A 16,597-nucleotide genomic window follows, 5' to 3' on the forward strand; every position below is an offset into this window, starting at 1 on the left:
GTTCCTTTGATCCAGTCAGTATTTTTCCCTAAGAAACAATTAGTTGAACCTGCCAGAAAAACTTTTTGTTAGCCCTAATTTGGGAGGATTTCCCCAAACCAGCCAATAATATTATATTGGTAAAATTAAAATAAAGTGGACAAGGAAAGGCGCCTTGTCAGGCAAAGAGAAGAGCTGAAGATAGGATTACCTTCTATCTATATTGCAAAGTTTGCTGGTAGCAGGAAACACAAAAGAAATACAACACCTCCTATCTAGCACCTGTCTAGATCTCCTTCCAGAAAGAAACCATAGGCTGAATGGTGGGGCCACCAGCATAGCATGAGTATACAATGAGAGCAGATCATAACCACCAGCATTATAGCTGATTTTTAAAAGTAAGTGTTACTCTGAAAGTTTCTCCTTTTGAGGGTCACAAATGATTGGATTTTTTTGGTTATATACCATTTGTTTGCTTGCATTATAGTTGCTTTTTTGTGGTTTGAATCTAACAGAAATTTTCCTACTTTTGTTGTATTGTTTATTTTTTAGAAAAAAGTAAAAATATGGGCCTCCAGTTTATAAACACTCGCATGTAGGCTAGCGAGATAGTCTATAGATTAAACAACAGTCGATAAATGATATTAGAAAGAAGCTTGTGTAGCATCGGTGGCCCTATGGGGGCATGCTATGTTCACAAATGCATCAGTGGCCTTGTCAGTTTTATTTTGACCCCCCCTCAAGGCCTTGCAACCATTTCCCAAGCCACGGTATCCAAGAGATGTCAGTGTCACTCAAAGAAGCAGTTGTTCTTAGTATGTGATTTAGGAATTCTATGAATTATATCTATATATGGTTACACAAGTTCTATGCTGACAATATGTAACATGTGTATGCTTGTATTTGAACCTGAAACCTGTGTAGGCTGGTGTGAGATCTGTTTATGGTATTTTTGGTAACCTGAAACCTATTTTCTATGTTGTGTATGTTGCTTTTTGGTAACCTGAAACCTATTGTGTATGTTGTGCATACTACTTTGTAGAAACCTGAAATCCGTTTTGTATATAGCAACTTCTATGCTGGTACGAGATTGAAACCATAGAAGGTGTTGTTTTGTATGCTGCTTGCATGCCCAAGGTCCCACAAAGCTTCTATGGTTGAGACTAAAGAACCTACTGTTTTGTATGGCACATGGTTCCACAAGGTTACCAAAGAAGTTGATGTTTTGTATGTTTAACCTGAAACCTGTGTTTGCACAAGGTTCGGACAGCATCTTCCATGGTTCAGACAGCAACTTCTACATCAAATAGTTTCGTTTAGATTTAACATAGATTTATTCAGACTAAAAACTTTTCTCAACACAGATTCTGCATTGTCCTAATATGGCGCCCGTAAGGGCGCTTCGAGTTCTAGTACATTTATAATAGGTACCATTCGAATTGAGATAACTTTTTCGCGATTTTTTTTTAAAAAAATCCATGGGTTTCAGATGTAAATGTACCGGACGTACACATTAGCACTTGCGAATTGTGATTGCAGGCGCTGACTTGGAGTGGAGCTGTCGCCGACCGGCTGCTGGTGGAAGAGGCAAAGATTCCCATTCCAACAATCTCTCTCTATCGTGCCCTCCAGACAGGTCACTCCACGCTTTATTTGACCATCTATATATGGCGTCCAAAAGCCGACGTCATCCCCCTTTCCTCCACTTTCACTGCCATCCATCCTTCGTAGTAGCTAGTACTCCCTTTTTCCCCCTTGGCCAGGCACCATGCAGCGCACGCGCCCGACCGACCTCTAGTGACTAGTCCTACCCAAGTTAACATCCGGCGGTTAGCTCTGGCTGTGAGCTGTGCCTGTGAGAGTGCGTGAACATGGGCGGGCGGGCGCGAGCTGCTCCATAGATTTTTGTCTCCGCGCGGCGCGCGCCTTGTCATGTAGCCCCCGCGGCGCCTATTTAAGCCGCTGTTCTCTTCCCTTTCCGTCCTCTAGGCGGCCTCTCAGTTTCATCTCGTCTTCGTCCTCCGGCGTTCTTCTGCTCTTCTCCGCAGTCGTCGTCACGTCATCGCCCTATAGCTAGCTTAGCTAGACGACCGCTCGCGAGGGCATACGCGAGGCTACGACTCCATCGTGCTGGTGGTGCTACAAGCTCATCATCAGTTCATCATGCTAGAGAACCAAAAGCAAGCGGAGGTAGGCCAGCCCGGCCGAGCGCACTCATCATCACGCTCTGTTGCCGCCTTCTTGTAGATCTATCTCCTCTCCACTTGATGTCCGATCCCGCTACTCGCTCATCTTCCGAGCTAGCCCCAGCTCCGACACGGCCGGCGCCCTCTGCGACATGGTTTTGTGTGTATTGTAATATACTAACGCTAGCTGTGTGCGCACATGGGGCTAGGTTCTCTGGCCGCGGCTGGTGGCCAACAAGCTCTTCCGGAAGACCTCGGGCAGCCACGCCTTCGTCGCCGATTTCCCGGCCACCGATGGCGACGGCGATGTCGTCTTTGGTGGAACGGAGTTCGACGGCGGCGGGTGCAGCCCCGACCCCGACGACGCGGACGCCAGCCGCTGCGTGAAGCGGGCGCGGCCGCAGCCGCAGCCGCAGGAGCGCAACAAGAAGACCCTCAAGTACAAGTACGTGCTTCTCCTATTGGCCATGTGCACTCGAGCAGTAGCCAACCATGTATTCCTCAGGGAGAGGAGAGAGCCGTGAGTGACTACTGGCTGCTGCCTGCTGCTGCTGTGGAAGAAAGTCAAAATCGCCGCTAAGTAAGCTAAACTGGCGTCTCGCTATCGTCTGCTGGCATATGGCATATCAGGCTGTTCGCGAGCACGTGGAACGTCGGCGGCGTGGCGCCACCGGACGAGCTGGACCTGTCGGACTGGCTGGACGGCGGCGGCGGCGACGACGACGACGGGCCCTACGACATGTACGTGCTGGGGTTCCAGGAGGTGGTGCCGCTGCGCGCGCGCAACGTGCTGGGTGCCGACAAGAAGCGCGTCGGGATGCGGTGGATCGAGCTCACCCGCGCCGCGCTCAACCGGTCGTCGTCATCGCACGCGCAGCGCGGGGGAGGGAGCGGCGGCGGATCAGGCTCAGGCGACGGCGGCGGCGGCGGCAGGCAGAAGGTGCACCCGGTGCGGGACGGCGGCGGCGGCGGCGGGCTGGCCTGCAGGGACTACCGGTGCGTGGTGAGCAAGCAGATGGTGGGCGTCCTGCTCACGGTGTGGGTGCGCTCCGACCTCCGCCGCTTCGTCCGCCGCGCCAGCGTCTCCTGCGTCGGCTGCGGCGTCATGGGCTGCCTTGGCAACAAGGTGAGGAGTAATAATACTTGGTCCTCCGAAATGGTGGTGGCCGCCGCCGGCTGCGCAGGCAAAAAGCAACTGACGAAGCGATGGAATAATGGCAGGGTGCCGTGTCCGTCCGGTTCTGGCTGCATGAAACGAGCTTCTGCTTCGTGTGCTGTCACCTCGCGTCGGGCGGGCGCGACGGCGACGAGGCGCACCGCAACGCCGACGCCACGGAGATCCTCTCCCGGACGGCCTTCCCGCGGGGCCAAGCGCTCAACTTGCCCTTGCCGCACAAGATTCTAGACCACGAGTAAGCCACACGCTACTGCTACTACCTGCTCCGATCCATCGATCTATCCACTTCCACTACCACTTCATCCCATGCCAGCCAGGAACAGAAAACAGATGCACAGGGAAAACGAAAAAAAATAATAATAAAGAAAGCGAGATGCTGACGCGGAGACGCACCGCATGCATACGTATGTACATGCATGAACGCAACAACAAGTACACGGCCTCTCATTTTTATTTTACTCCATCGACGAATCGTATTATTGAATAATCCGGTAGCTGAACCGTCCACGGTACCGGTAAATCAAGGGCAGGTGTAGATATTTCCGTCACGATATATAAATATACTACCAATACTTTCACACACAAAAAAGGACCACTTAAACATATCATTTGAACGTGTCATATGTTGATTTCCATACGGCATATCCATAGAATAAAAGGAAACCGCAGCTAGAGAAGGCAAATTCAAAAGTATTTAGGCGGCGATCGTGGCAGGTCGTGTACCGACGCTGGTGCTGTACATATACGAGGTATAAAATACTTACATAACATCAGCTTAATTAATTGTTACTATTGTAACAATGCGATCGGTTGCATGCACGCACGTAGTCAAAACAAATACACGTACACACCCAGGCCCCAGTCCCACCGCCCCAGCGAAGACGGACCAGCGTTGAGGCAAAGGCAAGGCTTTGGCTTTGACGACCAGTTAAAACATATTAAAACTGCAATAAAAACATATTAAAATTATAAAACTAATTACAAAAAAACTATAATATCAAATATATATCCTATCAAAACATAATTACTGAAAAATAGTGCTATTTATTTAATACCATAAATGTTATTGTTTTATCATATAAACTCCGTTAAAGTTAAAACTATTTAAGTCCTTAATCTGATGACGAGCTCCGTTTTTTTTGTGTGTGTGTGCAGCCGGGTGATCCTTCTCGGGGACCTCAACTACAGGATCTCGCTGCCGGAGGCCAAGACGAGGCTGCTGGTGGAGCGGCAGGACTGGAAGACGCTGCTGGAGAACGACCAGCTGCGCGCCGAGGTGCGCCGCGGCGGCGCGTTCCAGGGCTGGAGCGAGGGGCCCATCGCCTTCTCCCCGACCTACAAGTACTGCCCCAACTCCGACGCCTACTACGGCTGCGCCACCGCCAGCGCCACCGCCGACGCCCGCCGGCACAAGCGGCGCGCGCCGGCGTGGTGCGACCGCATCCTGTGGCGCGGCGAGGGGATCCGGCAGGCCCGGTACGGCCGCTGCGAGTCCCGGCTGTCGGACCACCGCCCCGTGCGCGCCGTCTTCACGGTGGAGGTGGGCGCGCCCGCGCCCGGGAGTAACCTCAACTCGCTCAGGAGCTTCTTCATGTCCGAGAGGTTCGACGGGGCTGGCAGCAGGAGCCCCGCCGCCGACCAGCTACTCCGCAGGGACGACGACGTCAACAGCGCCAGATTCAGCGACGCGCTTTGAGACACGCATGGGATGGGAGGGTGGAGATGGAATTGTCACTCCACTTCTCCGGTTGCGGATTGTACTTGCGCACAGACAGAAGATCGTATCTACAACATGCTGCTAAGATACAGAGATGGTTTTTTTCTTTTTTTTTAAAAAAAAATCCACCCTGTTCCCAACGTTCTGTAACTACTATACATTTGTACTCTTGTTGATCCAGTGAGTATGATTGGGCCTCAAGTCAAGTTTGTTGCCATGGGCAACCATGAATGACAACAGAAATCACAGAGAAAACTATATATATTCAGAGACAGCAGAATTCATTTAGTCGTTAGCTGCCGGTTAACTGAGCTGTGTTCAGACTTCAGAAATCAGAACCATATATATATAGCCGATTTTGCGTACGTCAGCAGTGCCCATTCACACAGAAAACTATTGTGGGAACTGTGTAGAGGTGTTATCCAACAAAACAATTTGTTACAGAAAACAAATCGTGGTGTCGTCATGAGCCACATAGCAGTCGGGCAGTTAATACGAAGGCTGCCAGTGGTTTCGAGCTCTCAATCTCAATCCATCCCCCTAGATTCAAGGGCTCTGTTTTTTTTTTTAGATAAATGATTCAAGGGCTATGATGTGAACGTTAAGATTGCCTCCTTGTTTCCTGCAGAACAAATGTCTTGATCCAAGACAAGGGTTGCTGCCTTGCTCTTGCATCGCATGTGATGCGAGACAGGCGTTTTGTCTCTAGTCTCTGCTCATCATTTAAACACGCTACTGATGTAATTGCAGATGTATACGAATGGCTGGTTCAAATCATCCTTGAAAAAAAAATTTGGTAGTATCGATTCATTTCACTCTCCTTAAAACAGAGCTCAAAATCCATCCTAGGTCTATTCAGAAGAAGGTTTTATGCACGTTAATCATGTGAGTCCTGAATCTGTACTAGGATCGGAGGCACATACATTGCGTGAAACCCTGAACCATATCAGGAGTCCCGTTCCATACGTTTCACAGTCTGAAATTAACGTACGAAGCTGGTCCTAAACAAGTGATCCCTGAAGATTCCCTCCAGTGCCCAGAGTAATTTCTATATTATGAAAGCAGAACGAAAACGGCGTCGGCTAGGCCATCCACGTCGTCTGAAATTCAGGTGGCCGTCGGATTTTTCGTGGACGCTCCCTAGCGGCTCGGTGTCTCCATGTGCCGTGAAGGTTCGAGAACCATCGTATGTTCACGAATCGATTTCCTGTCACACACAGGCTCTCTACGATACGGGAAGTCGGGAACCTTCCGGATGGACTCCTTCCTCAGCCATCGTAGCTTGCCTCGCGGCACTGGCGGCGGCTCCGCCCGGCCAGCACAACCGCAGTCCCAGTCTTCTAGACGAAGCGAACGTGCGACGGGAAAAACACGGCCCCCGTTGGTCGAATCCACGCCGGCGACGTCCCCTGCCACCGCCCAACTGAGTGGTACAGGTACACCGTACACCAATCCATCCGATCTTTGGGCCTAATACCTTGGAACAAGCAAAGGGGTCGGACCCCTAAGGCGGCAGTGCTCCACTCCATCAAGCGATGCACGACGTCAATGGAAGACTCCGCCGGCCAGGAGGTCTGCGCCGTTCTTGGCATTGGGGACAACATCAAGGGCCTCTTGGCCACGCTGTCGCGCGTTGACACCATCATCTCCTATGATTCGTCCCCTCGCTCAACCTGCATCCTATCATACCCTATCCCGTGCCAAGTCCCTGATTCACGGTGGCTGTGTGGTAGTCGGTAACGCTGCATATGAACCTGGGCGACATCAAGTGCGAGGTGTTCTGCAACCAGGTGCCCCGCACGGCAGAGAACTTCTTGGCCCTCTACGCTAGCGGCTACTACGACAGCACTGTGTTCCACCGCAACATCAAGGCTTCATGGTATAAGGCGGCGACCCCATCGGTTCCGGCAATGCAGGGCCTCCATCTGGGCACCAAGTTCGCCGACGAGTTCAGGGAGTCCCAAGGTTGGTTGCTTGCTTAGTTCCTTTCTAGATTGCTTGCTTGCTTTGTCTGTTGTTTGATATTTATCCTCTGATAAGAGCACGAACGAACCCTCGCTTGCTGATTACTGCTGATTTATTACTGGAATTGGTTGGTAGGTAGCACACTATGCAGTGCAGGGCCTAACAGCGGACCCAACGTCAACGGCAGCCGGTTCTTCATCACCTACGCCAAGCAGCCGTTCTGAAAAAAAAATTGAACAGAGTCACCCAAGAATGTGCATGTCTGGAATGACAGCTTCAGATTAACGACAACCACAATTTTCCAATTGTGTGGTTTTGATGGAGTCATGTATGGGTAACCAGGAGACCATCTGAATAAATCCGTATGCACTTCAATCATGTGCTAATGTTGATTGTACAATACATACATATTAATATAGTGATTCATGATGTCTCAACATTTTTAGATGGTAATCGGTGCCTGCAAGTGTGAGAATAAACTTAGCTTATAATACTATTACTATCGTACTATGGTATCATGATTTATGTTTATTCTGTCTAGAATATCTGACATAGATATAAGTTTTTTCTCTCGAAAACGCAGGAGAACTACGACTCATTATATTAAGAAGATAGGAAAAAAAGGCTTGAGAATTACGCCTCATGATTCATCGCATTTTTCTTGATCGTTGTTGCTTCAAGGATAACAGGTATATTTACTGCAACTACTCAGCATGTTAGGTAATATCAATTTTTTAAGTTGTTGCATCATCATATCTCATTTTAAGTTGTTGTCTCACCACATGTACTACTTTATAACATGAATACTAAGTTGAGTGCATAATTATTTTGTGACCACTAAAACCAATATTTTGTATGTTCAGTACATGTATATATATATCCATTTAGGAATCTAATAGCTAGACTGCTCATGAGTCTGCATTTGTACACCGAACTGTTCCACTTCAAACGATTTTCTATTTAGGTAATTCTGTTATTTCTATGTGTATGTATCTATATATATTATTGTTACTATAAGTTTAAAGCAATACTCTTATTTTAACACCATAAACACAACGATTAAATTAACACTCGCGCGAGGCGCGAGTAAGTTACTAGTTATATATATACGCCAAGGGATTTGTTTAAGCTGCAGCTAACTCATTTGTGTTGCACTGTTACGCCCTTTCCACTTGATAACTCCATGACTGTCTTAGCGAGCGGGCAAAAAGAAATGAATTTGATCAATCATATTGAATCATGGAATGGATCACCTAACACCTGCTGCACCATGTTCGCATGGGTCCAGTCATACTCGAGAGAAATGGTGAAATGAAATCATTGGACGGCTAAGAACAGCGCGCCGATCGGTGGTGTGTATACATGAGAACAAGATAAGGTTTCCAAATTACGTTCGTCAATGATAATAACAAGTTGAAGTTCTTTCAGTGCAAGAAAGGCTTTCTCAATGATGAAAACTGCGTCTGTAAACCCCTCTATCAATCGCATCAGCGCACCAGCTCACGGAAAGAAGCTCAAGAACATGGTGCCTCCTTTTTTTTCTCTAAAACTTCTGAAAGTTCCTTTAATCCATGTTTTAGCTCTTATCGCGTGGTAGAACTAGCGTTGCAGACGACAAATACCACCTTTCATCCATGACATAAGGCAAAGGTTAGTCCGCGCATAGTTTAATTTGCAGGGGACGATAACACTTGTATTAGATGATGCAAGTTGCTTGTCTTACATTTTGAGGTAGGGGAAGAACACTTTTGGTGAGACAGGAACTGGTCTAGAGTTATCCCTCCGAAAAATCTTGCAGTTCAAAATCTGATCTCTTAGTTTTTGCCGGTTTCTTCTTCACATCTGTTCCTTTTCTTAGTGATGTGTTTAGCTTCCTCTGTACTGCTTTGTATGGAATCCGGTTGAATATTGGGTCAGGCTTGTGCAGTGCATCAGAAAAAACTCTTTTTATTTTCTGGATTTGGCATAGCATCTCCCAGTGCCTAGTGCCGGGAAACCATGACTGATGTCTCCAGAATCCAGCATATGTTCTCTCAACTCCACTTTATTAGGGCCAGTTCGGTAACTCCATTTTCCCAAACTAGTCTTTAGTGTAGACTACGTTACTTTGTGGTTTTGGTTGGTCTAGCCATAAGGACATGTACAATGGTAATTAATGTAGAGGCTCTTAAGGTGTTTAAAAAGTTATTTGCAAAAAAATCGTAGAGTCATCTCTCTGTGAAGAGACGCAGCTCGTAAACCAAGTACAAACAGACGACTCATTTATCACTGTACGAATTCGTCGTCTGTTATATCGATCCGATGACGTACAACCACATTTACTTCTGCATTTACTAATAGACTATATTTATAAACATTTTATTGTATAATAGAGTCTTTTAGTTGTCCCTTGTGTTTGGAAAGCTGTTTTAATGTCTCCACCGAACATACCCTAAAGTCTCTACCTAATACTGCTTTAGAGCTTTTTCTCTACGACAAGGGAGCTTAATTTCTGTGCGCAATTGTCTCTCCGAGGATCGGTGACGTGCTGACGGCAAACTCCTTGGACAACTACACGGCCGAAGCAAGCAAGGACGGCCCTCGTCAAGAACTCAAGACGCGCGTTTCAAGCCCTGCCTGTTGGTGTGGGGGGCATGACCTCGGGAGACAGCGCGCGGCCATGCAGCCGGATCCGGAATGGCCGGTCGCGCCGTGCGCCGGTGCCCATCCCCACGCCCGCCGCATGCTGCCTCCATCTGCCCTCGATCGGGAACTGAGGCCGTGAGGCGTACGAAATGCTTAATCAAACACAGTGATGCGCGGGCGCTCATCCATAGGCGTACAGCGTACTGATGCAGCATCCATGGACGTCCTGACCACGCCATCAATCAAGCAAAAATGAAACCAGCAACGGTAGCAAAGTGGCAATGGTTTCACTTCCAGTCCAATCAATTCCTTCGTTTGACGTTCTATCCCTGACTCAGGTAGTCAGGTGTAGTGCTGCTGCGGCCACAGTGCTCGGCGCTCGCTCGTGCTGCCTGCTGGTGCTCTGTGCTCGAGTGCTCGACGGCCGCTGCCCGCTGCGCTGGGAGCTTGCGACGAGCCAACGGGTCACCGGTCGACGGCCACCCGCGCGCCACCGCGCCAGACTGGGCGCGCCCTCCTCGCCGTGGGTCCTCCACTCCGGGATCCGGCGGCGGCGGCGGCCTCCCTGCGGCCCTGCCTGCGCCGTGCAGTGCCGCCCCTCGCCGGCGGTCGGCTCAACTCCCTGTCCACCACAGTGCCGAGCCGGCATCCACCTCCTGCTTCCACCGCCAGTTTGCCACAGTGCCGCGCCGGCCTCCCGTCCCTGGTCGAAGGCCGCCACCGCCACCTACTGAATTGTGATAATGTGAGTGATTCTCCTCTCCCCAATGGCCCAATTCCTCCCCTTTTCGGGAAAAATTTCTGTCTCATGCAAACACTTTTTTTATAGTCTATCACATCCACCACTTCCGAACAAAAAATAGATTAAAATTTACAGCTTAACTCTTCGATAATTTATTTTTTTCTATTTATATGGACCACTGTATATGATAGGCTGTCAAAGAGATTCTTTGCATCCCATACAAAGAAATTTTCCCCTTTTCGCTATCTATCCATTGGATTGTTGAATGTTGTATTGTTAATTTTAAAGATCTTAGAGAGTTTAAGTGATCATTAATTTGTATAGTGGCTCGGGGCGTCACTTTCACCTTGCATCCCATGCAAAGAATTTTTTCCCCTTTTCGCTATCTATCCATTGGATTGTTGAATGTTGTAATGTTAATTTTAAAGATCTTAGAGAGTTAAAGTGATCATTAATTTGTATAGTGACCCGGTGCGTCACTTTCACCTTGCATCCCATGCAAAGATATTTCCCCCTTTTCGCTATCTATCCATTGGATTGTTGAATGTTGTATTGTTAATTTTAAAGGTCTTAGAGAGTTAAAGTGGTCATTAATTTGTATAGTGGCTCGAGGCGTCACTTTCACCTACCTCCGGCACCGTGGGAGTTTTTTTTCTATTATAAACTCCATTTCAAGCTGAAATTCGATAAAAGTCCTTTATACCGCGTCATACCATTATAATAGAATTACTAGCCAACTTAAATCAATTGTGTTTTATTTTATTTCTCTTGTCACATGAATAGATATTTTTGCCCTTGCTCTGTTTAAGAACGCATTATAAAACGCTACCTACTTTAATCGGAAATGTTTTCTATTGTTCCTGCAATTTTGTCTCTATTATTACAATTGCAGTCCGAACAGCTGACTTTAATCTGAAACGAACAATATAATGATTTTAACTATTTTAACTGAAACGTCTACCTGCTAATCTGCATTATATGCAGTTATGTTTCTTTCATCTATAATGAATAAATCTGTGTAGCAAAGCTAGAATATGTTTACTGTAATATATCTGTGTGTAACAAAGCTAGAATATGTTTACTGTACTATATGGCATCTTGCTGCTGTCTGGATGACCACCGGCCTGCTGCCAGACTGGTCTTTATATCAGACTAGAGCTGGAGTAGAGCCCATGCCTTCGAGTGATTACGCTAATGAATCCATCATGTTGCTTGGCTTAATTAAGCTGGTAATAATTGCCTTCGAGTGATTACACTATAACAAGTCCTGATCGTCTGAGCTTTTTATGACGCTCTTGTTGCAGCTGGAGGCTATTCTTCAGAAGCCTGGTGTAGAAATGTTACAGGAATAGCAAAAAAACTGACATTTTTAGATTAAGAAACACTAGAACATTTTGTCAGACTTGATTTCTCACACAGAAATAGTAATTTTATTTGATGTTTAATCTATTCTTGCATGTTTGGGAGTTGGGACATTCCAAACAGAGCCCTCGATGGAGTGAGGGCCTGTTTGGTTCACGACTAACTATGCCACACTTTGCATAAGGTTAGTCGTCTGAATTGAAGAACTAATCTTAGGCAGAAAAGTTAGGCAAAGTGTGGCAAGTTAGGTAGTAAACCAAACAGGCCCTGAGTCTTCAGTTACTGTTTGGGACATTCCAAAATGCTCAGGCCAACTCTCTCAAAACAGAGCCCTCGATAGTATGTGTTCTCAAACAGAGCATGGGCAAAAATATCCGTTTGTATGACAGGAGAAATAAAAGAAAACGAAATTGATTTAAGTTGGCTAATAATTCTATTCTAACGGTATGACGCGGTAAAAAAAAGACTATTTTATCAAATCTCAAATTGTATCGACTATTATGTCGAAGCAGCTTGAAATGGAGTTTATAATAGAAAAAAACTGCCACTGCTCAGGTCTTCTAATGCATCCTTCCTCGGCCTCCTGCCACGCTACAGGAACGTGACGGCGGCGAGGCAGCGGAGGCTGCCCCCGCTCGGGCCACGGCGGCCACTCCCGCCGCCGCGCCTCCTCGCCGCTGTCATCGCCTTCGCCTTCGCGCTCCTCTTCCTGCTCCTCGTGCTTCTCTCCAGCTCCTCCCCTCACTCGCCGCCGCCATCCCACCACGCCGTCGTCGCAAGATCATCCTCGTCCTCGGCACCGCCGTGGCCTCGCTGCAGCAGCGCGGCGGCGAGCCTCGGGGAGCTCGGCGACGCGATGGTGTCCATGCTGCCCAAGGACCTCCCGTTCACCGTCTTCGTGCCCTCAGTGGACTCTTTCACCCGCGTCCTTAGGCTGCAGGGGTCCAAGTCCAACGCCAGCACTGGAGATCAGGAAGCGGCCACCGACACCGACACCAACACCTACGCCATCCTATCCCGCGTGCTCGGCTTCTCCGCGGTCCCTCGCCGCCTGCTCGCCGCGGACGTGCCGGTGCCGCCGCGCGGGGCCGGGGCGGTGCGCCTCCTGGACTCCGTGTCCGGGCTGAGGCTGTACGCCTCCAGGGACGCGCGCGGGGCGCTCGTCGTGAACGGCGTGCGGTCGGAGTGCGTCGATATTATCAGGGGCGAGACCGTGGTGCATGTCCTGGCGGGTGTCCTCATGGACGCCGAATTTGAGCGTTCGTTCGGTGGAATTTGACGGCCGATCATCAAGTCATCAACCCTTTGAGTTTGACGTGGCTCATTTCTTTATTCTGGAGAGGATTTGCAAGACAATGCATTTGGAAAATTTTAAATTGCGGCGAAAACAAGTTGCGACTTGCCTCGGATGAGGTTAGATGGATCTTGAATAAAAGGTTATCACTTATCAGCAGTCAGCACCACATATGAAAAAAGAGAAAACTTTACGTATAAAGAATAACTACGGAAAAGTTTTCAAGCATTTCATTGGATAAAAAAGAGTAAATTACATTCATCGTATAACAAACAACATGATAGACAGATTAGCCCAACAACTTATAAACCGTTAAAATAGATACAATACCATAGTAAATTGATACCCATATATGGCACAAACTCTACTGCTGTGATAAATATGTACTCTATTCCAATCATATCAAAGATGGGGCTCTCATACTAGGATGATCATATCTTTAAAACATAAATTTATTTTACTACTATTAGTTTATAAACTTGTACGACTGGAACTATGGTGTTTCTCCGACCTCTAATTTTGCAGTAACTGCTCTGTTCTTGATAGCATTACGATCGTACAAGATTGTGTCGTCAATGAAAGGTGATTGGCAATTTGTTACGTGATATTGGAGTGATAGTATAGGGTATGATAATTGATCGATCATGCATGTCCATGGTTTGTTGTGTGAATATTGCTACTCGTTTCAGGCAAAGTGCTTACACTTGACGAAACAATTCATCTCAACATGGAAATAGAGCAATGACCTGTACATATCATATCCAGTAGGGTAATCCTACTACAGAGCACACACACATCTACTATTGCTATTGGTGTAAATTTGACACTATCCTTGCGGATATCCACGCAGCAGGTACGGTGCTTTCCCGTTATTTCAGATTCTGACTACCTTTGGTACGTATATTATCAGCAGTGCCCCGTCCTCCATTTCATATATGGTTCCCACCTTCACATACTTTTGCTGGTGAACTTGTAACTAACATCGTCAGTCAGTACCAATGGCGAAATATAAGTGCATAGATCGGGGCTAAACGAAAGAGGAGGGGGGTGTTAATAATCTGGAGATTGCGAAAGAAGTGCATAACTCCATTGCCAAATCAGGTAATGGCCAAAATTTGGTCAGATTGTGGCTAAGCCAAAAAAAAAAATTAAAAAAAGACAGACTGGTGGTGCCGGGGTGAGACAGGTCTGCTGCACATAAGTCGAGGCAAAAATTCTACATCTGAACAAATCTGCACCTTAGCAAAGACTCTGAATAGGTGAATGACCTGCTGGAAGGCTAGCGGTGAACTGGCGATGAAGGTAAAAGCCTGGTTTGCAACTCATATTGCGTGCGGATTGGCTCATGCATGAGCTGTTTTTTTCTTCTTTTCCCTACTGAAACAAGCAGATGAAATCAGTATTTGTAGTTACATTAGAGCCGACGGAAACCAGCTGAGCCGTGCTAAACGAGGTTGAATTCCGAGGTCAAGGATTAGACACTAGAGGGCCACGGCCACCTGAATTTTGCCATCCTCTAGCAGAAAATAGACGACGTACGGTGTTCGGCTGCGTTTGAGTAGTATTTACCAGCATCACGATCGTTCAACATACATGACGACCATACACAAATGCCAATTAATTCCACGCACATGCATGGTGTGTGCCTGCATAGTATTCGCACATGAAGGGTTTGCAAATTGCAAGCGGCCCGGCCGGGGGTGTTCTATTCTATTATTCCTCTGTTGAGCTCCAGGGCGGCTCAATGATTTGGGTTACCCATGCCCGGGGATTGGAAGGCAAGGATAAGGCGATGGCACCTGGCACAGGTACGTACGGCTCCCCGAAGGCGCTCTGAGACTGAGTTTGTTTGTCCCTATCACGCCATGCATGTGGCTACTAGCTAGCTATAGCTGACAAGCCCCAGCATCCAAAATCTTCTCTGCAGGTTGGGTGTGACTAGTGTGCTGTTGGCCTCCGTCGATCGACGCTTTTTGTTTGCACACCTTTGGTCTGTCTCTCGTGCGCAATAATGATGCGTCGTCCCGGCCCCCTGTGTGCCGTCGTGAGCCCGTACGTGTGGCAACACGATCCGTCCCCATCGTTCCTTCTGCAGGGTATACGGTACGTGTTTTGTAGCTAGGGCAAGTGTGCAACTTGCTGATCGATCGACGATCGATTGAGCGAGGCCGAGACTGTTAACGGCATTGATTATATACCACATGGCCATATGCTGGTCTCCATCGCTCGCTCGTACGACGCCGATCGATCGATCGAGGTGGGAATGGGATGCGGCAATGCCATGGTGGTCGAACTGCACTGTGTGCATGCATGCATGCGAGGCTGACACTTGCATGCGTTGCTATCGCGCCCCTATAGATGGCCAAAAAGCACGAGGCCCGTGAGCCCGGCACGAAGCCCGCTTTTTGGGTCCGGTCCGAGCCCGGCACGGTAGAATAAGCGGGCGGGCTTGGACAGGAAACTAGGCACGGCGGGCTAGCCCGGCACGGCCCGTTTACCTTTAAGCCTGTTAAGCCCTTTTTTTACACTAAAATGTGCTTACCGGCTCGTTTAGCCCGCTTTTCGGCCCGTTTTTTTCGTGCTAAACGGGCTGGCCCGGCCCGTTTTGGTCCGCTGCGGGCCGAGCTTGGACAGAAAATTAAGTCCGCTGGCTCAGCAGGCTCGGCCCGGTTTTTTGGCCGGGCTTCACCGGGCCCGGGCCGGGCCGGGCGGCCCGTTTGGCCATCTCTACGCGCCCCCGTCGTTTTCGTGTGGAGTACGTATGTATGATCGACATCGGTCGCGCACGCACACGTCTCTCTCTCGATCCGGTTCTAGAGTCGCCGATCGATCAAAATCGGCAGTGTGTGTGTGCGTGCATGCAATCATGCATGCAGCTAGCTAGCTAGCGCGGCACATCGTCATCGATCATACGCGTGGGTACATCACATCGTCGAGATGGAATTGAACAAACCACCCAGGTATTTATTAGGTGCATGCCGTTCCTATCCACAGACCACAGGAAACACAGTACGACGTCTACGTGTACGTACGTACGTACGTACCGTCGCGGTTGTGTGTCTGTCTGTCTCGCTCTGTCCTTCACTCCTCTACATGCGGCCGGCCCCATCTACCAGGCAGTGGAAGGTATCCATGCATGCAAATATGGGACGACGACGGCTACTACTACAACAACAACGCTTGGTTGCTTTCCACAGGCAAAGAGGCGATCGACAGCGGCGCGCGTCGGGCGGGCGCTGGGCGCATTCCCTTGTCGCCGGGGCAGCGGAGGCGGGGTCGACCTCGCGTTCCGTTGCGTTTGTACGCCACCCGCCACCGTCTTATTCCCCCGGCCCGGCCGGATCAGCTAGCATCCCACATGCATGCATGCATGCGGATGCGCGCGCGCGGTGCTCTGCTACCACTATAGATGGCCAAAAAGCACGAGTCCCGTGAGCCCGGCACGAAGCCCGCTTTTTGGGCCCGGTCCGAGCCCGGCATGGTAGAATAAGCGGGCGGGCTTGGACAGGAAACTAGGCACGGCGGGCTAGCCCGGCACGGCCCGTTTACC

General features: G+C 48.8%; 2 protein-coding genes and 1 pseudogene across 3 annotated transcripts; 2 read left to right on the forward strand and 1 right to left on the reverse strand.

Moving 5' to 3' along the window:
• The first annotated feature begins 1,739 nt into the window (after nucleotides 1-1,739).
• On the forward strand, nucleotides 1,740-5,336 carry LOC103639378 (type IV inositol polyphosphate 5-phosphatase 9). The gene is made up of 5 exons (XM_008662130.3): nucleotides 1,740-2,169; nucleotides 2,375-2,610; nucleotides 2,796-3,291; nucleotides 3,387-3,577; nucleotides 4,498-5,336. The coding sequence occupies exons 1-5, from the start codon at nucleotides 2,143-2,145 to the stop codon at nucleotides 5,036-5,038; spliced, it is 1,491 nt and encodes a 496-aa protein (XP_008660352.1). The 5' UTR covers nucleotides 1,740-2,142; the 3' UTR covers nucleotides 5,039-5,336.
• A 1,372-nt stretch (nucleotides 5,337-6,708) lies between these two features.
• On the reverse strand, nucleotides 6,709-7,223 carry LOC103639379 (uncharacterized; annotated as a pseudogene).
• Nucleotides 6,845-13,203, forward strand: LOC100274822 (uncharacterized). 2 transcript variants are annotated; one of them, XM_035962164.1, is made up of 5 exons: nucleotides 6,845-7,024; nucleotides 7,160-7,713; nucleotides 8,313-8,376; nucleotides 8,453-10,394; nucleotides 12,351-13,203. In XM_035962164.1, coding segments are annotated over exons 4-5 (684 nt in total). In that variant the 5' UTR covers nucleotides 6,845-7,024; nucleotides 7,160-7,713; nucleotides 8,313-8,376; nucleotides 8,453-10,392; the 3' UTR covers nucleotides 13,033-13,203. The 2 variants fall into 2 exon arrangements, with proteins under 2 accessions (XP_035818057.1, NP_001142563.2); NM_001149091.2 differs by lacking the exons at nucleotides 6,845-7,024; nucleotides 7,160-7,713; nucleotides 8,313-8,376 and having other exon boundaries at nucleotides 9,894-10,394; nucleotides 12,351-13,136.
• Nucleotides 13,204-16,597: the final 3,394 nt, after the last annotated feature.

This window comes from Zea mays, chromosome 9, assembly GCF_902167145.1.
Source record: "Zea mays cultivar B73 chromosome 9, Zm-B73-REFERENCE-NAM-5.0, whole genome shotgun sequence".
Classification (NCBI taxonomy): domain Eukaryota; kingdom Viridiplantae; phylum Streptophyta; class Magnoliopsida; order Poales; family Poaceae; genus Zea; species Zea mays.

Coding starts and splice junctions, on each gene's coding strand:
- LOC103639378 (XM_008662130.3), top strand. CDS start 2,143: ATGCTAGAGAACCAAAAGCAAGCGGAG. Junction 2,170..2,374: donor AGAACCAAAAGCAAGCGGAG/GTAGGCCAGCCC, acceptor ACATGGGGCTAG/GTTCTCTGGCCGCGGCTGGT. Junction 3,292..3,386: donor TGGGCTGCCTTGGCAACAAG/GTGAGGAGTAAT, acceptor GAATAATGGCAG/GGTGCCGTGTCCGTCCGGTT.